Source organism: Pteronotus mesoamericanus, unplaced genomic scaffold (assembly GCF_021234165.1).
Source record: "Pteronotus mesoamericanus isolate MK-2021 breed Mesoamerican mustached bat unplaced genomic scaffold, CSHL_Meso_final scaffold_54, whole genome shotgun sequence".
Classification (NCBI taxonomy): Eukaryota; Metazoa; Chordata; class Mammalia; order Chiroptera; family Mormoopidae; genus Pteronotus; species Pteronotus mesoamericanus.
The window spans coordinates 12,269,421-12,296,401 of record NW_026555321.1 but is presented as its reverse complement, the minus strand read 5'-3'; the positions used below and the strand labels follow the sequence as shown (position 1 = coordinate 12,296,401).

The 26,981-nt window shown below is 41.0% G+C and overlaps 2 protein-coding genes across 3 annotated transcripts in view; one reads left to right on the top strand and one right to left on the bottom strand.

Annotated features, from left to right (window-relative positions):
- NKIRAS1 (NFKB inhibitor interacting Ras like 1) overlaps positions 1-26,981 on the bottom strand; it is a 67,991-nt gene that overhangs the window by 14,963 nt on the left and 26,047 nt on the right. The window contains exons 5-6 of one of the 2 annotated variants that reach the window (XM_054595405.1): positions 26,706-26,748; positions 24,353-25,394 (exon numbers count right to left, since the gene is read on the bottom strand). In XM_054595405.1, coding sequence (XP_054451380.1) covers positions 25,369-25,394; positions 26,706-26,748 — 69 coding nt within the window. In that variant the 3' untranslated portion in view covers positions 24,353-25,368. Of the gene's footprint in view, positions 1-24,352; positions 25,395-26,705; positions 26,749-26,981 lie in introns of those variants that run through there. The other variant, XM_054595404.1, reaches the window with a different exon arrangement.
- Positions 1-26,981, top strand: part of UBE2E1 (ubiquitin conjugating enzyme E2 E1) — a 67,560-nt gene that overhangs the window by 39,572 nt on the left and 1,007 nt on the right. Inside the window, exons 4-5 of the mRNA XM_054595401.1 lie at positions 23,458-23,590; positions 25,895-26,042. Coding sequence (XP_054451376.1) covers positions 23,458-23,590; positions 25,895-26,042 — 281 coding nt within the window. The remainder of the gene's footprint in view (positions 1-23,457; positions 23,591-25,894; positions 26,043-26,981) is intronic.

Here is a 26,981-nt window from a genome sequence, read left to right as displayed (position 1 = left end):
TTCACCAATAAAGCCATCTGGTCCTGAACTTTGTTTGTTGGGAGGTTTTTGGCTACTGATTCAATCTCCTTGCTAGTAATTGGTCTATTCAGATTTAGTATCTCTTCATGATTCAGTCTTGAAAGACTGTATGTTTCTAGCAGTGTATCCATTTTTTCTAGGTTGTCTAATTTGTTGGCATATGATTGTTCATAGTAGTCTCTTATGATCCTTTCTATTTCTGAGGTATCAGTTGTAATTTGGAAAATTGAATATAAGTCCAGTGGTTAAGTGAGAAATAACAGAGGTGTATCTTTAAATATCTGCTTTTAATTAATATATGGATTAATTTTTCATTTGACCAACTTCTTGATTGTATTTTATGGAGAGTTAAATGCGTAATAGAGACTTCACATTTATGAAGCAGATTATTCCCTGAACAGGTTTGGATTTTCAGGTGTAATTTTTATTAATTTAGAGTAACTATTTTGTGAGATGATAGATTTGAAATTAAAATGAGAAATATTTTTCAACTTGGAGATTCACAGAGCAATTATTTTAGGCATGTATCTAATGCCAAATTAAAGGATCATTTAAGTAATCTTTGGGCTTAAAAAAGTAGATCTCTAAAACATCTCTTTTTCTTTATTTGGTTAACTGAGGGGCATAGAAATGTAACCACTATAAGAAGCATTCCTACCATTCTTATTAGTTTGTATTTTAAGTGTTATTAAATTACTATATATCTTAATTGATATGATGTAAGTTAATTTTTGTATTATCTGATTTCAGTATAATGCCTTCATTAATTATATGGAATTCTACTATATTAATTTTGACCTTTAAAGTGAAAAGATTAATTTGATTATTGCAAAACAAAAATGTATCCTTAGATTTTTTTGTGACAGCTATTGTTGATACTCCAGTCAGCAGTCATTATTTCTATGAAAATTTTAGCACTTGTTTTCAAAATAATTGTATGGGTTTAAATAGTGCTTTAGGGTTCAGTGCCACTTTATAGTACTTCCTTTACTTCTCAGGGTTCAGTTCAGTGTGGTGGTATGTAGGATGTCATTAGCCACACTTTACAGATGAGGACACTGAGGGTTGAACTTGAACGCTGTTTTGATTTGCAAGTTCCCTATATGTTATATCATACTAGTGTACTTCTAAAGCTTTCGAAAGCAGTCTAATCCATTCTGGGAACAGATTTCAGGGAAATGAGGCATTTAAAACATTAAAGCCTTCTTTTTCTCTCCATCTAGGGTATGGTTTCAAAGTTGTTGCCTTGTAGTAGACATTTTTCTAGTTGCCAAGGCCTCATAACTTGCCTTCAAAGACAGCAGGCTGGTATTTCCTACTAAATTTGTATCAGATTGTGACTCTGCCTTCTCCCTTTTGACTTCCATTAATGCCCACTGAAGTCACTCTGGACCTCACATATATCCAGCCCCTCCCTGGAAATGCATCTCTTCATGTTGTCCCACTGCAGAAGGAGCTCCTGCTGGCTTTGTTTCTGTGCCTTAACAGATTAGCAGGGAAAAGGGCTTTATAAAGTGAGAGGGGAGTTCAGAGGTGAGAGGAGAATCGGAAAATGAGTGTCATGATGGCAAGAAAGTTTTAAGAAGGCAGGGCTGATGATGAAGGTGGGAAGTGCTGTTTCTTTTGAGACTGGAGACCATCGGTAACCTTTAAGAGAATAAATAAGTTTACTGTAGAGCATTGAGGTAATGCGGGATGGGCTCTTGGAAGGGCATGTATGTAGGTAGAAGCAGAAAGCTGGCACTAAAGGGCAGGAGAAAGCTGGACTAGTAGCCTGGAGGGATAGAGGTGTTCAGGAGTGTTTCAGGGTTTGTCGTGTTTTTCTTTTTGCGTGGTAAAGTCTGAACCTTTTTATAGCCAAGTATTAGATTCACTGATGCAGTTTGATAAAGACCACGTTTGTATTGGAAAAGAAGTACCTATATACCTCTGAAAGGAAAGGGGAAAAGAAGAAAGGGAAGGTTTTGTGGGAGCAACAGATACCAAGTGAGAAGTCCTTAAATAACACATCAGATACTTCTAAGATGTTCTTGCTAAAACCCATGCCTTTCAGTTGCCTGTCGGACCAGACAAGGCACAGTTACGCTGAGTTTGTTTAGGAGATGAGTTGGCACAAAGGCTTCACTTCCCTGCCACTTGTGAGGGACTTGGCTCTCATCAGTGTGGTGTGGGCCTGGCGAGAGAGACAGGACTGGCTTGTTGTCTGGTGGCTCTTTGTGAACCTTCTGTATACACGCGCGCGGAAACTGCTTCCAGTGCGTCCCTCTCAGGAGTGAGTCTAGAATGATAGAGGTGCCAGGGCGGGGCCAGGGCGGGGGCGGCGGGGGCAGCAGGCCTTACCTAGGCTCTCTTGAGAGGCTGGGGACCCGGGGACAGTCAAGAGGTGCTGGGCCAATCGTGTCCCAGGCTTGAGACCAGTCCTTTTCTCTGTGGAAACTGCTATGGCAGATCCTACCCAGGGCTACACAGAAGCTGTTACTACAATACTAAATTTGGCAGTTCAACACATGGAAGGCTGGTATAGGGCTGCTAATTTTATTTTGTCTCACAAGAACCCTGAAAACAAAATCACCATCTACTATCATCAGCATTTCACAAAAGGGAGGAATTTTTTTTTTTTTTTTTTTTACCACAACATATGAAGACCTCGATACCAGAATGAAGGGCAAACCTTTATATTGAATGCATTAAAATTTATACAAAACATAAATACTTTATCCTTTTTCCCTTTTTCTTTAACATTTGGTGAAAACTTTGTCTTGGACTTGTAAGAACCACGGACTTGCATCACTGAGTCTGTTCATTTTGGGGAACTTGTTCTAAATACTTGTGCTCCTTTTCCACACTCCCCTCATTGTCGTTCCCGCCCCCGCCCCGCCCCTGCCAGTTGAGGGCAGGGGAGCTTTTCCTGTGGTCGAACGCTGGCATGCACATGTGCAGGAGGGAAGCAGGGGAGAGGGTTACCCCTGCCAGGTTTTTATATGGGGCCCATTTCTAAGCTACCCTCTCTGACTCATGACCATTCCGCTTTCCTTTCACCCCTCTTCTAACAATTCCCCATGTATTTTAATCATTCCTTTTTGGCCCTCCTCTTAGCTGGGAGCTTTATGAGAATAGGCACTAGCTTTTACCATTTTTGTGTCTTTTGTACCTAATAAGATGTTGGACAGATACTAAGGTCTAAATAGGTATTTTTAATTGATACATTGTACTAAACATTTATTTTGTATTCTGACGGTTCATGCCTAGCAGCCCCACCTGCCAGACCACTGAACTTCTCCTTGGCTTCCTTTTGAGGCAGTTCTCCAGAACTGTGCCCCGCGTTCAGGTTCTGCAGAGCAGAAGTGGAAGGGCTCGTGAAGTGAAGGTGGCTCTACATTGTTACAGCTGAAGGAGAAAGGCACTTTGCTCTGAGACTGGAACCGCCAGGCCCCTGCCTTCTCCAGCCAGCCAGCTCGAACAGCTGCCTGCTCCTTGGCTCCTGGGCGCTTTCACCTTGGCCGGCCCAGATGAACGCTGTGTCCCCTGCTCAGGTTTCTGTGGGCCTGGAACGCGTGCTGCAGCTGCTCCTCCTCCTGAGCTGTGGGCTGCACCTCCCCGACTTTGTTTTGCTAAACAAATCCTGGCTGCTCTGATTTTATCTTTTTAGCAATGTCTTAGGTGACTTGCCTTCTCTCAGGGCTTTGTGCACATGGGGTCCACTGTTAATAGTGGGAAGGATGTGGTTCTTCATCAGTACTCATTTTGTGTGGTGTTGAATGTGCCTGTTTAAGAGTCTTTAAACTGGTGAGCCCTGCTCCTTAAAAGAAGCAACACCTAACCAAGCCGTCAGATAAACTGATTAAAGGTATTCATTTTGTTTAAATGCCTTTTCTTCCAATATACTATCCCCTTCTTTTACTGTAAGGCATGAACCCATTTAAATAAAGCATAAACCCATTTAAATAGTGTTTTTTAAAAGACTATTAAACCTGGTATTTTAAAACTTCTTGAAATCTAGACATTACCTAAAATAGCATGTGTATTGTATTTTTACACTACTTGCATATAACAGCAAATACGAAGTTAGCTCATAACTAATGATCAGTAATTTTGGAACTAAAATCAGAGTAGTGCACGGTTTGACAATTTTCTGAAAGGTGAATAAACTTACAGGATTGTGTATATAAGTTCACATTTTGTTTATTTAGCACATAATGACTTGACTACAGTCAGCTCTACATGGAAGGGCTGGAAAGGCGTTTGCGATGTCCGGTTGACAGTTCCGCTGGGAGACGGGGCAGGCCGGGCCGAGGCCTTGGGGCCCTTTCTGCTCCCCGAGCACTGTATGTAGATGTCTTCGTTGTGTGTCGATGTATACTCAGAGGCTCTCTGGTTTAGCACTTTAGGATTGTTCGCATGAAATATGTATGGTGTCCCAAAGACAGTTTGTTGTCACTGTCACTGCTCTGATTCCGGCTGTCGGATCTCCGAAGCCTCTTACGCGCTCTGTCTCATTCATTGAAGGTTCAGTGTGTCGCTTCCTATTTCTGAATTGCTTGATGTTTTTGGTGTTTGGGGCTTTCCACTTCTTTGAAACAGTGACACCCGCGCCCCCCCCCCCCCTTCACTCCTATAGGCAATGCAATTAAAATCTAAATTGCTTGATAGGCATTTAGGGTCCTCTGTGATCTGTCCCCATTTAATCTTTTCAGTTCCATTTTCAGCTACATTCCTGCAGGTGATAAACATCTCTGTACCAGAAGTTCTTCTCCATTTTGGTCACCTGTTCCCCCGAAAAAGCCTGTTCAGCCCTCTAAGCATAACTTCGATATTATTATACAATGAAACCTTCCCAGTTCTCCTTAGAATAAATTGCATACCGCATCTGTTCCTGGTTCATTCTTTTTTGGTTAACATTTTAGTTTGCATTATACTACATGTAGTACAGTGGGTGTTAAACTATATATAGTGAATCTATAATATTAGGCCAGTATCTTGTGCCAGGTTTCTGGGAACCAACTGGAAGATCATTTGGAAAAATAATGAACACATATACTATGATACTTGGAGGAACTCAAATTAGAAAAAGAAGCCATGCCACCTGGTTTTAAGATGTTATCTTTGTTTTTCCATTCCATCTTTTTTTCTTTTAGTTTTTAGTTTTATTAAAACGATATACCAACCTACAGGGGTGTCCAACCCCTGGCCTGCAGGCCACACGCAGCCCAGGATGGCTGAATGCTTACAACTTTTTTTTTTTTGCTCATCAGTTTTTGTTAGTGTTTGTGTATTTGATATGTGGCCCAAAAAGGTTGGACACCTAGAAAGAATCTAATATTTTTTTAAGATTTGTTACAAAAAAACAACTGTTCCGAGCAGTCTTCTTGCATTTTACTGTCTAGAGGCAACTACTGCACCTCTTTGACTGGATTATTTTGCTGTTTACCTCCTTGTTTTTAGGCAGCTATATCCATATTACTTGCTTTTTCAATTTTTGACAATAATTATTGATTTCATAACAGTGAATGGTCAAGATTTAGTTGTTTCCCCCTCAGATACCTCTCCTCATACTATCTGTTCATATTATTGTTTGTTATATCCTTGTTTATGCTACGTGAATTATTTACAGCTGTACATAGTACTATGCTACCATGCTCCACAGTAGCCAACTGTGATTACTTCTGCATAACTTCTTTTCCTCTTGGAGTTAATTGTTTTCCTTTCTCCTTTTCTCTTCCTCTCTCCCTGCTGCCAGTCTCCCTCCCCACCCCATAGTTTTTCATATTTATCACAGTTCAACCTCAGATGCTTTCACAGCTGTGTAAACCTCCTCAAAAGACACCCAAAAGCACTGGGTATTATATATGAATTTCGTTATTTTTTTGAAAATCTCTCTTCTGGAACCCAACCTGTTCCACTGTGGACAGACTACCCCTAAATCTGGACACAGCTGTCATAGTAGGCTCTCTTTATACTGTCTTCTTGGGGGTTCTCTCTGTTCTCTAATCCTCCGTAATCTCCATTGAATCTTGGTTCCTTTATCTTTCTCTTTATTTTCTCCTTCATTTTGTAGTGTTCATTCCCTAGTAACTTCCTGAAAAAGAATTCTTAGAAGGTAGATTTTTAGAGACCTCAAATGTCTGAAAAGATCTCTGTTCTTCTGTCATACTTGATTTTGTCTGGGTACAGAATTTGTGTTGGACATTATTTTGAAGACATTGTTGTGGTGGCGATGCCCTGTATTGTTGAAATCCAAAACCAATCTGTGTGATTCTTTGCGCGTTGCGTTCTCTCTTTTCCCTCCTGTGCATTGATGGGCCTGCTTTCTTCCAATACACCGTGCACTTTCTATCGCAAATGTATTATCCTGGGAAGTTTTCGGAAATTACCTTTTGACTTCCTGTTTATCCCTTTCGGATTACTATTACTATTCAAATCTTGGACCCTCTTATGGGTCCTTTAATTTTTTGTGTTCTCTATCCTATTTTTTTACCTGTCTTTTTTTTTACTTTCTTGGGAGATGTCAACTTTTACCCTTCGGTGAATCCTGGAAGTACTTTTTTATTTACTTGCATTTTTAATTTCCAAAGCCCTGTCCTGGTTTTATTGAGATATAATGGAACATACAATGTTTTATTAGTTTAAGGTGTACAGCATAATGATTTATGTATATATTGCATAATGATGACCACAGTAAGTTTAGTTTTACATCCATCACCTCACATAGTTAGAAATTTTTTTTTTCCCCAATGAGAACTTTTAAGATTTAGTAGCTTAGCTACATTGAAATATACAATACACCCCTGGCTGGTGTGGCTTGGTGGATTGAGTGCAGGCCTGTGGACCAGAAGGTTGCTGGTTCTATTCCCTGTCAGGGCACGTGCCTGGGTCGTGGGCCCAGTCCCCAGAGGGGGCCATGTGAGGGGCTGCCAGTTGATGTATCTCTCACACATCGATATTTTTCTCCCTGTCTTTCTCCCTCCCTACCCCTCTCTTTAAAAATAAATAAAATCTAAAAATATAAATATACACAATATAGTATTGTTAACTATAGTCGCAGTGTTGTACATTACATCCCCCAAACTGACCTTTGATCATCTTCCAGTATTCCCACCCCCACCTTCTTTTTCTTTTCTGAACATACATATATATTTTTAGTCATATTCTTGTTTCATCAGTGCAGTATATTCCGTCTTTCTGGGTATTAATGTTTATTTTGAAAATTTATTAAAATTTTTGTTTCCTCTTACTTGGCCACCTTCTAGTTCATTTTGACCTTTATTTGCTATGTCAGAGAGGAGCCATGTTCCCAGTTATGTTACATAGCTGGGGGCCTTTACTGTCAGTGTATTGAGGTCTTTCCTCTGAGCTCCCCCATGTTCCCCAAAGGAGACAACACAGCCTGGCCTGGAGGGTGAAGGCCAGGCTGTGTTCTGGGAGCTGAGGGAGAAAACTGGGGATCTTATTGTCTGGCATGTAAAGCTCATTTTCAGGACAGCACCTCTGCCCTCATCCATATTAATGTCCCCTCGTTTAGAGACCCTCAGCTTTAAACTTTCTAGAAAATAAACCTCAGTCTGGTAGGATTTCTATTGCTGTGTAACAAATTACTGCAACTTGAGCAGCTCACAAAACAATACGCATATTTAGTATCTACATTTAACATGGGTCAGGAGTCAGGGCGTAGCTTAGCTGGGTCCTGCTCAGGGTCTCTCAAGGCTGCAGTCAAGGAATCAGCTGGCCTGTGTGCTCATCTGTCACTCAGGGTTCTCTTCCGAGCTCACATAGTTGTGACACAGAGTTTTCAGTTCCCTGCAGCTGTAGAACTGAAGTCAACAGGTCCTAGAGGCCACCTGCAGTTACAGCACAGCTGTTTGCATCACAGAGGGTGGCTCCTGCAAGGCCAGCACAAGAGTCTTTTTCTCCAGTCAGATAAGGCTCTTCTATAGCATGACCTTTTGTAGCCACCATCTAGTGAGTGGCAGCCCATCACTGTTGTCTTACTCTGTTGGCGAGAAGCGAAGCGAATCACAGCTTCTGCCCACACTCATCTGGAGGAGATCAGACAGTGCGGCGTTAGGAGGAGGAGCTGGAGCTGCTCATCTTAAAATTCTGCCGATCATAGGGGGTCTTGGAATTTGCTGCTTGTGTACACTTAACCAATCCTTCAGAACCTTTCCTTGCCTCACTCTCAACTTCCCCAAGCGCGACAAATTCCAAAGTTGCTTGGGGGCAGGGGATTGTGTGGTATGCCTGAGACTGACCTTGGCTTTCAGCAAAGCCAGGTAAGGATTCAGCTTCCTTGGCTATGTCAAGTCCTCTACTATTTGTTCACTTGCCTTCTAGCTTCCAAATTTCTGTTGATGCTGTCCCCATCTTTGTACATTTATGCCTTTCTTTAAAAAAAAAAAAAAACAATTCCTTTACTGTCATGTTAGTGTTCAGAGAAAGAGTAAAAGTTGGTATACGTTTTCCGTCTACCATCTTTATGCGCATGTTCTGAGGTATCTGCACCCCATATCCAATACTTCAGTTTCTTTTTCTTTTAAGAAAGAAAAAACAAAAAGATTAAAAAATTCCCACTTAATTCTTTTTTTTTTAATATCCTTTTATTCTTTATCCTTATTTTCTAATCATGTATTGGGTTAGCCAAAAAGTTTGGTTTTTTCTGTACAACAGCTCTAGCAATGCTTAGTTGTCTCTAACTTCATTTGAAAAAATTTTGTTAGAATGTATTTTGACAGCTGTCAAAAGCAGCATCCATTTAAAAAAGACTTAACTAAAATTGGTGAATTTTTGTGCAGCCATTTTAATATTGAAGATGGAAGAAAATATGTAATATTTTTAACATATTATGCTTTATTATTTCAAGAAAGGTAAAAATGCAACTGAAATGCAAAAAAAAAGATTTGTGTAGTGTATGGAGATGCTGTGACTGGACTAATGTGTTAAAAGTGGTTTGTGAGGTTTCTTGGTACTGTTGACATTATGGCCAAATAATCCTTTCCTGAGGAGCTGTCTGATGCATAGGAAGATGTTTAGCAGCAGCCCTGGCCTCTGCTCACTAGAAGCCAGTAGTGAGAGACAGCCGATACACTCAGAATATCCCAATCAATAAAGTTATTGGTGAAAATAAAGTTTTTTATTTTTACAGAAAAAAATGAACAGACATTTTGGCCAACTCAGTATGTGGGCTCTTGGCCACATTTTATACCTCTAAGCCCAAGTGCTCATCTTAGGCTTGGAGCAGCGACCTCTCTCTCTCTCCTAATCTGAACTTTTCTTGCTTCTTGGCCTTTTCTGTAGAATGTATCCTGAACAGGCATATACCATAGCAGTTAGTTCCCTGAGAGTGTGTTTCATATAAAATTGGAAATAGTTGCTGACATTTTTGTTACACAGGGCCCTTTTCTATTTGAGGGTAATGGTTTGTCCTCCTTGGGTATTAATATTAAATGACATTTAGAGTCATTTTAGGAAGCAGATGATACTAACATGAGGTAGCGTATGAACTGCATGTATTAATTTGCAAGCCAGAATGGCGGCTGGCCAGTAGCCACTGGCGAAAGTCCTGTGGATCTGTTTACCGGTCCCCGTACCAGACTTGTTTGACTTGTGCAGCTTTGAAATGTCACATGTGAATGCCCCAGTTTGGGCCCCTTTAGCATCTGCTGCCATGCTCAAGCTGTTGCCCACTGCTCAGCTAGAAAGGGGTGTGTGGGCAGCAGGACCGAGGTTTGAGGATGAGCAGTGAGCGAGCAGCCAGGCCCTCCCCTCCGAGCCCAGCCCTGTATTCCACGGACAGGCCGCAGCCTCGCTCATTCAGTCTCTCGGCCCTTTGCAAATATAAACAGCCTTCCCCCTTTCTCCCCTGACCAGCTGGGGCCAAGGAAGAACCAGTGACTCTCTCCAAGTGCAGTAAATAGCTCTGCTCCCCTCCTGACCCTGTGATTTCCTGGTGGTTCTGAGTTGCAGATCCTGCAATGGAGAGGGAGGGAACAAAGAGGCTGTAGAGGCCTCGGCTTCACAGAGCATTGAGCAGTGGGTGATATTGTGTCCTCAGGCAGGGGTTGACCTCCATTTCAGTGCAGGTCATTCCAATGATTGCTGGACCTCCCAGTGCCACTGTGACTAGAATTGGAGTGGGTCTGAATTCTTGGACTATGTCTGGGACCAAACTAATTTCTGAGCCTGAAGGAGCGTCATGGGTTTTGGTTTTGGTTTTCTGTGCTTTTTTCCCCATTACCGTTTGTCCCCCTTAAACACCCTCCCCCCCACCGCAGTCACCACCCTGCCGTCCCTGTCCATGCTCTGCCCCAGAGTTATCCCTATTTTGTTTTTTAGTTTCGTTTGTTCATTAGATTCCACATATGAGTGTGAAATCATGGGGTATCTGTCTCTCTCTGACTGGCTTATTTCACTTAGCATAATGTTTTCCAGGTCCGTCCATGCCGATGCAGAGGGTAAGGTGTCATGTTTTTATACCCGGTTCTTTTTAGATTTTTACTTCTCCTTAAAGAACTGTGCATATTTCTTGTTCTCTTTGCAATTTAGGAGCATTTGGACTGTCATTCACTCCACCTGATTCTTGTTTCCCCAGACTCTCTTTGGTTTTCATTAAGCAAGGGATTCTCATTTTGGTAGTTGTCACATTATCATCGAAATCCCCTCTCCTCCACACTAAGTACTCTGTGTGTGGAGTTAATTCATTTCTACAAAGAAAGTGAATCTTTTTTTTTATCCTTGCCCAAGGACAATTTTTTTTCATTGCTTTTAGAGAGAGGAGAAGAGAGAGAGGGAGAGAGTGAGAGAAACAATGATGGGAGAGAGGCATCGATTGATTGGTTGCCTTTTTGTACAGGCCCCTACCAGGGACCAGACCTGCAACCCTTCGGTTTGCAGGACGACGCCCAACCTACTTGCCACCCCAGCCCAGGAGGTCAGTTTTTGTTTTGAGAAATTTTCATACCTCTCTTTCTTTCCTGTTTAATTCCAGCTTTTATCCAAATGTGAAAGAGAAATGAAACAATAAGGTAGGGAGGGCAGACTAGTTAATGTGATTAAACAAAATTGGTGTGGAGTCCAAAGGAGAGAACTTTGTTGGAAGCTCCGTGGATGTAGTGGAAGGAATGTCACTGCAAGAAAGCCTGGATTGCATTGGCCAGAACGGTATGACTTCCTAGCTTTAGCATTTTGTACAAACTCGTCACTTAACCTCCTAAATCTGTTTCCTCATCTTTAAAAGAGGGATAATGTTACTGTTCCTGATAACAGAGAATTTAAGTAAAGATCAAAAAAGTCAAAGTTTATGGAAGAAGGAAGAACTTTGAAAATGTTTCTCTAAAGCAAATGTTAAGGTATATTTCTGCTTTTGTCTTATGCTGGTTCTTAGAATGGCCAGAACAAACTGATACCTTATAAATTTCTGGAGAATTGAATTCAAAGTTTATTTTGCTTATGCTTAGGTAAATTTTTATCCACTTTACCTCAACATAATGTACGTACAATTCCCCCACTTCAAGTCTTTCGTGTTTTGATGATTTAGATAGGTAATGTAGATAAATTGAACAGATCGTCTTCACCAGCAGTTGGCATATAGTCTAGCTCTGCTGCCGAGCAGGCTGTCAGACCCCGTGCCTTGTTGTGGAAAGTATTTGCGCCTTGCTGTGGGAGTAAACTTGATCCCCTTTGATTCACACCTTTGGAGGCTTTGCCGTCCGTCCCGCCCCCCCCCCCCCGCCCCCCCATTCAGCCTGTCTCTCAGCGCCATGACTGGGGTCATGGTAGAAAGACGAGGTTAGGAAAGGACAGTTGGCTTGAAGCCAGGAGGGAGGGGCAGGCGAGAGAGGCGGGCTGTAGTTTTCAAATTAAATGTCAGTGGAAGCTTTTACCATAGGGCCAGATTTGTCCTTTAAATTGACCACAAGAGACCATAACGCATTGCAGTCCCTGGTGGATTTTGTAAAGCTGTAAGTCGGGGATAGGAGCAGTCATATTCATGTCCTATGAATACCTGTTTCAGATCTTCATCTGAACATACAGTAAATCGCTGTGTCACTGTTGAAAGCATATTTGGGTCCTGGCAGGCAGGAATGGATTTGTCAAAGGTCCACCGCCCCCAACAGCTCTGTTCTACTAAGACATAGTCTATGAAAACTTCTTCAGTAGCTCAGACTGAGTACTTACCATTGCCCAAGACCTTGAAGCACTGGCTTTCTAGTCAGAAACCCTACTTACCCCAAGGTAACCATAGTTACTCTATTAGTTGACTCTGTTACTAGGTGGATTAGATTCCATTTCTTCTACCCTTTGTTACTATAAAAGTTAAGCATGATCATTATTTTTAAAAATCCTAGTAATTTAGATCTGTGTAAAGGAGAAAATAAATCCCTTGCATCTCATCCTGCAGGTATAGCCACTATTAAATGTCTCATAAAAATGAGGTGGTTTTGCAGTTAACAGTACACTATGGATTTCTTTAAGCCCTATTCAGGATGCATACCTCATCTCACCTGAGAGCGGCCTAGGGTGTGACAGCATGATGGGTAATCTTCCGAGGAGTGCCTCTATACCTTTTCCATTGTTTTGGTATGTTCATGGTCAAGATATAATGCTTAATCACGTGTAGGCATATCTCATTTTATTGTGCTTTGTTTTATTGCTCTTAACAGATACGACACTTTTTTACAAATTGAGGGCAAGGCCCTCCACTAGTTCACTTTGCGATGCTCGCTTTATTGAGTGGTCTGGAACCACACCTGCAGTGGCCGAAGTATACCTCTGCTGCAAATACGCTCCCATCCCCGCAGTCCCTAAGAGATGCCTTTCTCTCAAGGATTTTCCGTTTTTATGTAGTCACATCTGTTCATCTTTTCCTTGTAGATGTGGAGGGGTTTTTTGGTTTTTGTTGTTTCTTGTTTTTTTTTAACTTCAGTGATGTCTTAGCTTTGGTTTCCCCAGAAAATTCAAGTGCAGGTACAATTGACCCTTGAACAATTAGGGTTTGAACTGTGTGGGTCCACTTATATATGGGTTGCTTTCAATATATATGAACTGAGTATGTATTTTCTCTTTATGATTTCCTGAACATTTTCTCTTCTGTAGCTTACTTTATTGAGGAATATAGTATATAATTCATGTAACATACCAAATGTGTGTTGATTGATTGTGTTACTGGAAGGCTTCTAGTTAATAGTGACCATTAGTAGTTACATTTTGGTGGAGTCAAAAGTTACATGCAGCTTTTCAGCTGTGCAGAAACGGTGTCCCTAACCCTGGTGGTGTGTAAGGGTGAGCCGTGTCTTTCTTTAAAGGTGCTGGGGAACAGAAGCAGAGGTGGGGAGTGGTACAGTCAGTAAAGGGCGCCTTATTAGCCAGCTCCCACAGTGAAAGCTGCCTGAGGCGATACTCTGGGGAATTGGGTTAAAGCACCTACCTCAGAGTTGTCCCATCCAAACAATTAGCTATTGGTTAAGGGCTGCTCTTGGGGAGTGTTCCAGTTATTTATTGCTGCCTCCTAATACCCTAAACTGTGCCTGTAAACCACTCGAATGTGGGGGTGGGGGTGCTGACGGGGGCTGGCTCCCATGCAGTTGCAGAGGCTGAGGTCAGAGTCACCTGAGGGCTTCCTCACTCATGTGTTTGGGTGTCCGGGCTGGGAAGACTCCAATGACCGAGGACTGGAACATCTGGGGCTTCTGGGGCGTCCCCACTCCATCTTGTCTTTCCCCGTGGTCTCTCCACTGTGTGTGCTTCAGGATAGTCAGACTTCTCACAGGGCATTTTGTTTCCAAGGCTCAGAGAAAGGTGGGGCGAGACAGCTACACAGGGGCCAAGGGAAAACCATTTCAATTTTTAAAAAAGGACCTAGTTCGGGAAGCCACGCTGCATCACCTGGGTATCACTGTGACCAGCCTATATTCAGAGGGAAGGGAATTAGACTCTATCTCTTGGAGGAATGTCAAAGAATGTGTGGATGGTGTAAAATCATCAACAGGAGTTGATTTCAACTGCACTTCCTGCCAGGCGCCCGGGGCAGAGGGATGCAGGTGGGGCGGCTGGGGGTTGGGGGGAGCACGTTAGAGCCTTGCGGCGGGAGGGGCGTGGGCCCGGCAGACTCCGCTATAGCTCGTTGGGGTAACAATGGCTTTTCCCGCTCCCCCAAATATAAACCCATTCATTTATAATTTCTTCCAGCTCCCCTTTAAAGCTTTTAGTTTTAGTTGATTTTTAATATCTGATGCGAGTAAAAGTCACTTACTCTAATGGTTAGCCAGTTGTGTTGATAGCATTTAAAAATAATATAGACAGCTGTTGTCAAAGTTTCAGGATCCTATTACTGTCTTAAACATTAATACAGATGACCCCCTACCCCAAAGAGCTTTTGTTTATATGGTTAATAATAATGGATCTTTACTATATTCAAAGTCTAAGACATTTAAGACTAAAATTCACTTAAAATTACAAAAACTTCTAATGAAAAATAAACTTATTTTCCAAATCTAAAAAACTGAGAAGAGTGAAACTATTCTACAAATTTGCAAATTCCTTCATGTCTGACTTAAGACAGCTGGATTTTCGTATTTGTGCTGCATTGTCTGTTGCCATAGCAAATCTTATGTAGTCTCAGGAAAAGACTTCACAGGTAAGTGTGAGAGAATGAGAGTAAAAAAGGCAAATGATGTTTTAGAATCATGGAAATAGTTTTGACCCGTGGACTCAGAAAGAGGGTCCTGGGAGAAGCCCTGCCCTAGCCCTTCTCTGATGACGGGGCTGCCTGCATCTGCTGCAGGCGTCCTTCTCCTGCAGCTGCAGGGAGCTGGGCCTGCGATGAGGGAGATGTGCTTCGGTGTTCCCTTGAAGCCTCTGAAGGAGGGTGCAGGTTGAGGACCAAGCACCAAGGTTGCTGGAATACACAGATTGGCGGGGAGTTCCGAGCTGATTTGGGCAGTGAAGGAAGGTGTTCTGAAATCCCTTCACAAATAGGTTAACAATGTCCAAATTGGAACATTTTTAAAAAATTAGTATTCTTTAATCTTCACCCAAGGTTTTACTGATTTTAGAGAGTGGAAGGGAGGGAGAGGGAGAGGAGAGAAACATTGATTGGTGCCTTTTGTACACACCCCAACCAGGAACTGAACCTGCAACTTATGCACGTGCCGTGACTGGGAATCGATCCCTCGACCTTTCAGTTTGTGGGATGGCACTCAACCAACTGAGCCACACTGGCCGGGGCCAAGTTAGAACACTTTTAAGAGCAGAAGGGAGCAATAACAAAATGTAAAATTATTACTAAAAAAATATTTACCAAAGAAATATTATAAAATCATACCACATAAGTGACCCAAAAAAATTACTGTGGGAAGATAGTTTAGGCAACTCTTTCTCTGCTATGTGCAAGACATTGAACCTGTTTCTTGCTAATTTACACTTACTTCACTTCCCCCATTTCCCACGGACAGTGCCATCCCCTGCCTCCCACCTGCAGTCTGTGGTTGGTAGCATTTGCAGCGTGGAAGCTGTGCCCAACATGAAGAGAGAATGAATGGGAAACCTTTATGATAATTTCATTGTCAAAGATGAGTTCTAGAATAGTTCTTAGAATTGAGTAAAACCTTTTTGAGAATTTCAGTATCCTTTAAATAGATGTGTGTGTATGTGCCGCTGTTGCTTTTGAGGATCAGCACTGAATGTGTGTGGAGGGTACAAGTGTTAACAACGGCACAATATGCCCTCAAAAAGTCGGAAGATTTCCCCCAGCTGCCTCATGCACAGTACAGTTATCTCGGTGGAAGATTTGGTTGTGCCTGGTAGGCCCTGTGAACTGATTACTGTAAGAACCAGAAACTAATAATTGGTTTCTATCTACTTACTTAGATAGCAGTTTTATATATGCTAATGTAAGCGTTGAAACGAAAAAAATCAGGACTCAGCCACTTGACTCTTCAGGCAGATGTCCTGGCTCTGGATTGTTTTAGTGGGAATATAGGAGTAATCTTCATGGCCTTAGAACTTCATTCTGCTCTGGCCCTGGTGTTTTTAACTTCTAGGGGAGCAAATTCGAGTTTTCTAAGTCAGACTTGTTTAGGAAAGAGCTCTGCCCCACCTTTATCCTGAGTGCCTACCTACCCCTTTAACCTTGCATAGGAAGGTAGCTTTGGAGGCACACGGGATGTTCATCTTTTCTGCGTGCTGTTCCTCAACTCCCCCACCCCACCTCCCATTTTCTTTTAGGCGCTTGACAAAGGACTAGTTTGTCATTTTACTTGCTTGCTACCCACCCCCACTTCTGTGTTATTAGTCCAGAACTTAAAGCATGATTCATTCTTAGCTCTGCTTATTAAATACTCCTTCTGCCGTCCCTACTTGACAGTAAGAGGTTCCCTGATATCTGTGGGGTTTTTTAGGTCTTCCCTTACCATCGCCACAGGAGTCTTTTTCAAATTATCTTGAAAATAGTTTTCTTTTTAAAATTGAATCCTTACTCTATGTGCATCTAATTTTTTTAGTATTAGAATGTAAATTTCCAGTAGTGCTCCATTATTGCCACAGCACATAAGGTAAAACTACAATTGAATGGCTAGCAGGGTAAGATTGAGTTTTTGTGGTATTTTATTACCTCTTTGAAAACATTGTCATGTAGTTCTAGACAGTGGTACATATTTTGAATTGCTCATTAAATATTGTTAATTACTATTATGTGGGAAGTACTACTATCTAGAAACAAAATCTGATGTAAGAGAGATGGTGCATTCACATGGCTCTAGCGTTCCGTGTAAATATCTGCAAACAGATCTGTACTCTTTCTGGTTTGGAACAAATTCCACAAAAGCTCTTACAGCTTCCATAGGCCTCATATCAACTGCGTGCTTCATGAAAGGCTATGTCAAATTCCTTTGGAGCTTACCTCCTCTGCTGGAGGAAGACAGTGGACACCCTTTCCTCAGTGTTGGGATGACAGGATTTTGGAGGGGCTTTGTGGGAAGGCCATTCTTGGTGTGCGCGCTCACGCCGTTTCACACCTTAAGTTTCTGAGTGAGTTTCCCTCCCATCAGGGCCTCTCTGTTCCAGCGTAACCGCTTAGATGCACTGGGTACTACTGATGGTGAATTTGTAAGCAGGCCCCGGCCTTTCCGGGAGTCCTTTAGGTTGGCCCTTGTCTAGAAGGCCTTTCCAAGGGATAGTTGCCCCAATAGTCCATTCCCAGCAGTACCACCTCATATGAGGAGGCCTCTCTCACTTGGTTATTAGGACCTCATATGAGGAGGCCTCTCTCACTTGGTTATTAGGACCTCATATGAGGAGGCCTCTCTCACTTGGTTATTAGGACTATGGCAGTGACGGCTCCGCTTTTCATAGCACTCACCCTGTCACCAGCCTGGTTAATCACCTCCGTGGGGCCTTCTGATTTCAGGTTCCTTCTGCCACCCACTTCTAGGTTACACATGGCTGCTGTTTTATGAAGGGATGCTGAGGACAGGAGTTTTGTTTTTATTTTTTAATAAAATTCCTCTGGGTGTGCTAAGTATCTCTCTTGCATTCCCTAGAGAATATGTCTATTGGGAAATCCTTATGGGAGATGAGGATTCCGTCCCGTAGAATGCTACATTCCCATTATTTTATCATATTCTCTTTGAATTTCTTAGCAAAAGTAGAGTAAATTAATAGATTTGGAGTAGTGTGTTTGTTATAGGGAATACAGATCTGATTGTGGACCTCTTCCTCCAAGCATTATCAGGGTTGATGTCATACTGCAAAGAATTATCAATAGTGAAGGAGAGAGATAATACAAATGGTAATTTAAATGTAGAAAATTAGGAAGAGTTGGTATTAATGGCCACTTGGTGTCATCTGTAGCTGACTCCGCAAACTTTAATGTGCGTAGGAATCATTTGGGGATCTTGCAAATTCTGCCGCATGGGTCCAGGGCAGAGTCTGAGAGTCTGCATTTCTTACCGACTCCCAGAGGATGCCGATGCTGCCCTTGTCCAGAGACCACGTTTTTGAGCAGCAAGGGTCTAAAGGAATTTAGGGCATGCGCAAGTCTAACTTTTAATAATAACCATGTTCATTGAATGTTTTTTTTTCCTGTACCAGGCACAGAGCAGTAAAACAAAGATAAGGGGATAGGCACTTGAGTCTGACAACAGGGATTCCAACTGAAGCTCTTCCCTTTGCTAACTTAACCTTGGAGTAAATTTCCTTCCTCTAAGGCAGGATTCTCAGTCTTAGCACTAGACCCCTTGGGCCAAGAGAATTCTCTCTCATGGGGGGCTGCCCAGTGTGTCGTAGGATGTTCAGGACCGTCCCTGGCCTCTCCCACTAAGAGCCGGTAGCACGCTCCTTCCTAGTTGTGACTTTCCGAATGTCTCCAGACGTTGTCAATTATCAGGGTAGGGGAGTGGCCTGGGGGGTGAAATTACCCCCAGTTGCAAACCATTGCTCTAGGGCTGCTGTTTTGAAATGTGGGACTTTGGGCTGGGGTTTTTGGTGATGTGATTAATGCATTTTACGGGAGCAACTAGTTCACTTTATCATGAAGCTTCTACAAAGAAAAGAATAGACATGGAGTAGCCAGTCAGCAGTCTTTGTCACATCTAGTTTTGGAAATTGTGATAAAGTTTGCTCCAAGTGTCAGTTCTTTGTTTTCTTGAAAACAGTCATTGTACTATGGGATAACATGAGGAGTTATTTGGGAATTTTAGGTGGGTAGAACTCAGCTTCTAATTCACTGGATCCTGAGCTTCTGCCTGTTTTTGAAATATATTGGCACATTTGCTAACCTTTTTCACTGTCTTCCCGCTGCTGCTGGCCAAATGCTTACCTGTAGTATGTTTCTCGTCTTTCCGTTTTTCCAACCTCTCATCCCTCACTTTTTTCTAGGAGATAAAACTAGCTTTTTAGAATTACACTTAAGACAACATCTGAGTCAGGGTTTTTTAAAAATATTTGTAAGCAACAGAAACCTCTCCCAATAAAAAATTTAAAAATTGACCGGATAGAAATTTTTTTAAAAACTGATCACAAGTTTTACCTTGCTTCCAGAATGTTCTTTGTAAGAAATCAATGATACTATTTGAAAATTGAATTGCAGCTTTGGTTTCTAACTGTTGAAATGGAAGAACAGTAGTCTGTAACAATTAAATATTTGATGATGGGAATGGGGGAGGACTCACAAAAAAAATATTTTAGAACAGAATGAAGTAACATTAGCTTATGTGGTTATCTTGGAAACTTAAGTCAATCCAGAGAGCACATTAAATTCTAGTCAGACTGCGTAATGCATGTTATTAAAATCGGTTTTATTAACTTACAGGAATTATACCTTAAATGACTTGTATTGATCGATTACATTTTATGCTCTTCAAATACTGTTTAAAACAATATGTGTTGAGCAAAAGTTACTACAACTTGAGAGTTCTTTGATTTGTATGATGAAGCCTAAGAAATGTATTATATGTAGCTACCCCGTCCAGTGAACACTGGAGAGAAAATGGACCTCTAGGATTGTAGGAAAGGCTATTAGAGGCCCTCGTCATTGAATTTAGTTAATGGACACAGTGCTTGTCGGTCAACAGACAGACCTTCCTATACCAGTGGAAGAGTATTGTGGTTCATGACAGTTGCTGCTACTAATATTAATGTGTTTGTATGAAGTCAGAAACCATTATAGAAATGAGAAAATAATTGTGTCAAAATTAGAAGTGACTGTTACTTTTTCTTAAAATGTTTGCCACACTTGTATTTATTTTGACTAGAAGGAAGAAAAACTGAATTAAGGGCAAAACTCTTTGCCTTATATAAAAGTTCTAAGTATTCTGCTTTTACTTAAAAGTAAATCTTAAATCTCCGACAAAATCTGAAAGGGCACAGGCATGGTCTTGTTTTGCTGTCTCAGCCTCAGCCTTATGCAAAGATTCTAAACCCAAGTTTCAGCATCTTTAAACAGAGATAAGTGGTTTTTTGTTCCTATCTTTTCTTAATACCTTAATTTCAACCCCCACTCCCAATTTCCCCAGTTGAGAACTTTCCATACTTTCTGATCACTTAGATTACTAATTTAACTAAATATATCATTATAAAGTATACTTCAACCAGTTTTTGAAATTGAAGTCATATGTCTTACTGTGAAATCAAAAGGGAGGGGACAGAAGGTTGGTACAAGCACACGCTGATCCGAGGGTGTAAACCTGGTTAATCATTTTACAGAGAAATGGGTGGGGTGCTTGAACAGACCTTTCCCTGAACAGTCTCACGTAAAGATTCTCTTCTTCCCTGTTCTCCTGGACAGTGGCCTTCGGGGAGCTGTACACCCTTGCTCTCACCTCCTGCCAAATGGGTCTGTAGAGCCTAACTTTTCCAGTGAGAACTTGAAAAATTCAAAAGTTTTGCAGGTCTCTATCATGATTTTCATTTTATTTTCTGGTTAAGAAAATGCACGTGACAAAACGCTACATGAATTCACCTCCTAGCAGCTTTAGAGTCTCTGAAGTTTTTATTCAGGCCGCGGGGGTACTTCCCAAGCCCCCTGGTTGAGGACCCACAGGTCGGGGCCCACACTGCCAAGTCTTCTCCAAGGCTCCTGTTTCATGCTTTTTGATTTCAGCTACATGGGATATTATTTTACTTAATATTATTTTTCTCACAGTACACTTTATTCCCCATTTTTTACTTTAAAAGAAGCATGGTACATTTTTTCTTTGTTGTTTGTGTTTTTGATTGCTTAACTCCCTCTCACCATACTTTTTAATGAACTTTCAGAGAAGTTTATACCCAAAGTGTAAGTTAATTACAAACACATGGCAATCTTGATTTGGATCTCTAGGTGTATCACAGGCGATGAGCTGTACAACGTTAAAGGTTATATTCTAAAGTGGTTGTCCTCCTTCCTGTGCCCTGTGCCAATGGTTCCTGCAAACCACCTTCTTAAAGGTCGCTGGGGGAGCTTTTTAAATACATAGATTCTTGGGTTCCCTCTGGATATTATACACTTAGTAGGCCTGGGAAGAGTGGTCATGAATCTTACTTGGAAACTACCAATTTTCTGTACAGTCCATAAAAGTCCATAAAATATACTTGTAGTGGCATATTGTTAAACCTTTTTGTTCTTTTATCTTTTTTCCATACTAAGGGGCCAGCAGAATTGGACCAAGTCTAGGGTTAGACTGACTCTACTCTGAGTTTTTCCTGGGTCACTTTCTTAGTATCACCAAGCTGTGAGGAAAAGTGTGTGGTACCGATGACTAGAGTTTCAGGTGGCAGCCTGAAACGCTGCCAGACCTGAGTTAGATGGCCCACCCTGGTTCCTCTGAAAGGAGGAGGGGCGGGGGGCGGTTTAGAGTAGGCTTTTTCCTTTAAGTTTTAGACACCATCTTTTTATCTGCAAAATCTGCATTAGTGTTGACTTTATCTACTTAGTTCACTTTTCAGTTAACTCTAGTCTGATAAGTAGATGTCATAGCTGTATCAGCCAGTTTCTACAGATTTCCTGGCCAAGCCCATACGCTGTGTGTAAATACGTAGTTCCAAGGACCAGTTGTGACCTCAGGATATGAAGCAGTAATCAGGGTAGTGTGCTTTCACCAGAGAGGTTATTTACTGCACGTTCCTAGTGGGAGGGGGCTCATCCAGAGCTCTCCTTTATCCCACCTGGTGAAAATTATGGTCAGATGTCATGTAAAAGAAAGAAGCCACCTTTATTTTTTTCTAAACTCAAAGATGATCTCTGCATGTATGACTTCATATTAGAGACAGTGTTAAATGGTCTCTCTTTCATATATATATATATATTCCCAGTCTAAAACAAGTGAGACCCTCCAGAACCATCGTGTGGGGAGCCTGTGGGAACGGTTGGTGACAGTGGTGATCATTGCCACTTACTGTGAGTCCGTTGTTTTCCCGTCCTCGCCAACTCTCCTCCGCACTTGGATTATCAGAACTTTCCTGGGAGGGAGGTGGGGTCTCCTGACCATTTGGGACCCTACTCTTCCCACCAGCCCTTTCTTTGGTCCATGTTTTCTCCCTTTTTTGGCCATATTTTTGACACCCCCCCTTTTGATTCTTTGTGGTTTTCTTTTATATGCTTGTTTCCCTAACATATATTTCTTTTGCTTCTTCCACTCCAAATTTCAGACAAAAAAAAAATATCTATGGTTGGTTTGAGAAAAGTACAGTACAGGGCCACAGGTAGATGGGTTTTTTTCCTTTTGACTTTTATGTCTCCCCCCTCCCTTTCTCTTCATTTCATCTTTCTTTTAAATGAAGGAATTGGACCTACTCTCTAACCAGTTAGCAGGGGCATCTGGAAGACACGGCATTTTTGTCTTCACTATAGAAACCCATGACATTAAAACACTCACCTAACACGTGAGCATTCAGTAAGTGAATGAATCCAGTTCCTACCATACATTTATTTAAAAGAGCAATTTTGCCTGCTTTGTAGAAATTATTCTGTGTATTGACTGGCATATAAGTCTCTCCTAGTAAAGAACCTTTTCGTTTGGCCGCTATGTAGCATCGTCCTTGAAGCAGCTGTTACTAGTTAGGTTTGAGAAATCGGAGATGAAAATGCGGAGGTTAACCGCCGTACACCAGTACCGGTGGTTGTCATGTCGGGAGGTCTTTTACTGTCCAAAACCACTCCCCCAGCTTTTTGTCTTCTGCTCTTTCAGTATCTGAGTACTGTGCTTACCTTGTGTGGGTGAATACATTAAGCTCTTCGTAGGTCTTGGAGTTGGAAGGCGTATATTTTTGTATTTTTATTTAATGTACTTTTGAATACAGAACACTCTGTAATGGCCAAATTATGGTGTAACTAAGTGTAAATAACAGTGGTTTAACAGGTATGGGATAGATTGACATTCCACCTATAATATTTAGCGAACCTGATTATGGACTTTAATATATATTGAAAACTGAGTAACTTGTAATGGAATGCTTTCATCATCCTCCTTCTCCCCCAACATAGTTTATAATGTAAAAAGTACTGCAAATTATTGTACTCCTTTTAGGGTGAAATGAGAGATTTAATTTCAAGGGTGGGCAAGGAAAAACCCCAATGGGTCGAAAATTAAACTTTTGTGCTTAAAATGGTCATCAGAAATGATGTAGCTGGGAGCAAAGACCTTCTGTGGCTGAGGAGTGTTTCTCTCTTTTGAAGTATTTATGTTTTCTTAATGATGAGGTTTGAAAAGTGAGTTTCTTGCTTATTCACAGCTAAGTAGTCTAAGATTGGGTTGATCATTATTTTATTATTCGATTTACTTGACCTAAGGATGGTGGGCTGGGTATAGTCCTGCACCAGATTGTGACCAAAAGATACTTCTGTTTTGTGGAGAGAACCCACACATTAAGGAGAGAAAACGGGAGAAGAAAGGGGATCTTTTTCCTTATTTTGATATATTTGATAATGGGATAGTGCCTCCATTATTTATCTTCTGATACATTATTTCACAGTGCTGGTCCCAAAGGCGATAACATCTATGAATGGAGATCAACCATTCTAGGGCCACCGGGATCCGTGTATGAGGGTGGTGTATTCTTCCTTGATATCACTTTTACACCAGAGTACCCCTTCAAGCCTCCAAAGGTAAGAAATTCCTCTGATTTATACTAAAGTTACGTATTTCCATGAGAGATTATTGAAGCTTTTAAAATTGTTTCCAATCACAAAAAATAGGTTCGTATTGTATCTTAGTGCAGCGATTTTCCTACTTTTTTCATCTCATGGCGCACAGAAACTAACCACTGAAATTCTGTGGCATACCAAAAAATACAATTTTGGGGGGGCAACAATCTGACACTGGCTAGCTATAGCTGTGTTGGCTTTTGTCAGTTTTTCATGTGGCAGTCTAAGGGAAAAAGAGGGAAAACATGCCCCTTTATTGCATGTTTTAAAAAATTCTTGTGATACACCGACTGAGAATCACTGTCTTAGAGAATCTCTAAGTAATTTGAATGCATACAAAACACTCCTTTGGGTTGACTTGGCCTTGTTTGGCAGACCACATCTAGGAGTAAGTGTTTTGTTTGGTCCTGCTACCGTGGTCCCCCCTCCACCCCAGGAGGGGTGTTCCAAGACCCCCTGTAAGCACGGAGAGTACCAAGGCTGTGTATAGTTGGCCCTTGCACAGTGTGGAGGTTAGGGGTGCTGACCCCCTGTGCTGTTGAAAATTCACGTGTAACTTTTGAGTCTCCTATAACTTAGCTACTAATAGCTTATTGCTGACCTGAACCCTTATCAATAAACAATTGATTAACACATGTATGTTATATGTATTACATATTGCATTCATATAATAAAGCTAGAGAAAAGAAAATTTTATTAACAAAAATCATAAGCATTTATAGTATTTATTGAAAAAAATCCATATAAGTGGACCCACACAGTTCAAACCCATAATCAAGGGTCAACTGTACTGTTTTTTCTTACACATACATACATACATATCTATGATAAAGTTAAATTTGTAAATTAGGCATAGTATGAGATTAAGAACAACTAATAATAAAGTAGGATGTAACATACTGTAATAAAAGTTAGGAGACTGGGGCATTATTACATAAGGGTCACATGAATAAGCACTAGAACACCCTAACAGTTGACCTGATAACCCAGATGCCTGCGAGCGAGAGGCGTCTGCATGTGGGTATGGACAACGGGGTGGTTCACATCCCCAGCAGGATGGCGTGAGGTTTCATCACACCACTCAGAATGGCTCATAATTTAAAACATGAATTGTTCATTTTGGAATTCTCCACTTAATATTTTTGGACCACAGTTGGCCATAGGTAACTGAACTTGTGGAAAGCAATACAACTGATAAGAGGGTGGGGGGACGTCTACTACTTTATTTATAGTAACACAGCAATTAATCCCCTACTTTCCACTCAACAAAAAGTTTCTGAACAGTTTAAAATGGCATCAAAATGTTCACTCACTAAGGCAATTAAGAACGAGAATCTCCTACCAAAGCCTTAGATCCTACTCTTTGACATCTTTTGGTGGTGGGGAAATTCTTAACCTCCACCAAAAGATGTCTCACCCAGGATGGCTGACCCAGGATGGGTGGGACCGCCCAATCTGCCCGCCTGCTGGAACACCAGCAGCTTGCGAGTCTCAGCCACACTGTCAGGAGGAGAACCTCGTCCTGGGGATGGGGCACACTGTCAGGTACATGCACAACTGCAGAAGCAAGTGATTGAAAGAAAGTCTGTCGATAAAAATAGATGGTAAAGCTACACGTTATTTTTACTTTGGCATGATCCAGGGGTATTTAAAAAATTAGACCAAACAAAATAACCCAGGGTCATGTGGCCTCTGCCTGTCTCCTCACCTGTGGTGACTCCGTTAGTGAATTCCGTGACTTAAGAGGACAGGATACCCGCAGGATCTGATGTGAAGGCCAGAAAAGGCAATAGAAATCTTCCGATTTTATTACAGTTGTTTGGGTGTGTGATCATTGTCTAATTGTCTTTATGTACCTCAGTTTGAATTTACAATTCTAAAGCTTATTTTGAGGCCTTGTAGTACTACCAGCTCACACAAGGGGTCAGCAAACAATTAGCTATTCAAACTTGGAAATTTATGAAAACATTTACAACATTAAAACTGCTCAAGGTGAATTCAGGAAATACTGTATTTAGATTACCTTGCTTTTTGTTGATGGATATTTTTAATGAAATTGACAGTCCCTAAGATTATACAATGAACATTTTTAAATCTCAAATTTATTAAATAGTCTCTTAACCTATCTCTTACCAGCTTTAGTTAAACCGTTAACTCACCTTTTAAAAAACTTTTAAGAAGTTTTTAATTAGGGCCACTCAATTAAAAAAGTGATCTAGTAAAAAGTTTCATTGTTCAGTGTTTAATACTATCTTATTTTTTTAGGTTACATTTCGGACAAGAATCTATCACTGTAATATTAACAGTCAAGGAGTTATTTGCTTGGACATATTGAAAGATAATTGGAGCCCAGCACTAACCATTTCTAAAGTCCTCCTTTCTATCTGCTCCCTTCTCACAGACTGTAATCCTGGTAAGGTTAATAATTCTTTACTTTGTTTTATTCTTCCTTGCCCGAAAAATAGTTTTTTCCACATAAACTAAGATTTTCTAAAGTAAGATTTTATTTTTCTAACAGCTTTCAAAGAAATTTTTAGTCGAAAGTTCAATCTACTAGTTGAAAATGCAGCATTGATATGATGTTCTAGGAACCAAGTTATTCGTTTTAAACTGAAGACTTTCAGTTTCTCATATGTTTTCACATTTTTCAGTCATTCTCATTTATTTTCCTTTTGTACAGGGTGGGGCAAGAGTAGGTTTACAGTTATAAATGGGAAATAATAGAATAAATAATACAAAAATAAATTGGTTCACATAGTCACAACTGTAAACCCTCTTTTGCCCCCTGTATATAGTTCTCACATGGTTCTCTTAAAACAAACCACAACCTTCTACATGTTGAGTCACTTGCCTTTGTAACCTCAGCTGTGTCTGCAAGTTTACTGAGCACTTGCCCTATACGTAGTTTCTGAGGCGGTCAATTTTGAAAGTGGTATTTCTTTGCTAAATACTCACTGATTACCAGACTGTGATGCGGATGGGAGGGACTTACTTAAAAAAAAATTTTGTAAGTAAAGCAAATATAAAATTAATTATTAAAGGTTCTATTTAGGATTCAGAAAAACACTATACTTACGTCCAGGTTTTGACCTGGTCTGCCTTGGAGGTCCAGGTTCTTTCTAGGTAAACAGTATAGAGGTAAATAATTATATTGCAACAGCCATGAGGACTATACAGTGTACTCAGTGTCATAATTGCCCCCCTTCAGTCAAAGGAAAGGTCATGTGAACTCAGCTGGATGTTCATTGTATCTGGAGCTGTCAACATTCCAGTTTCTATTAAATTTACTCTTAACACATAATAGCAAGAAAATCCCTCCATTTGGGTAGTGGTTGTAGGGAGAGAAATGGAA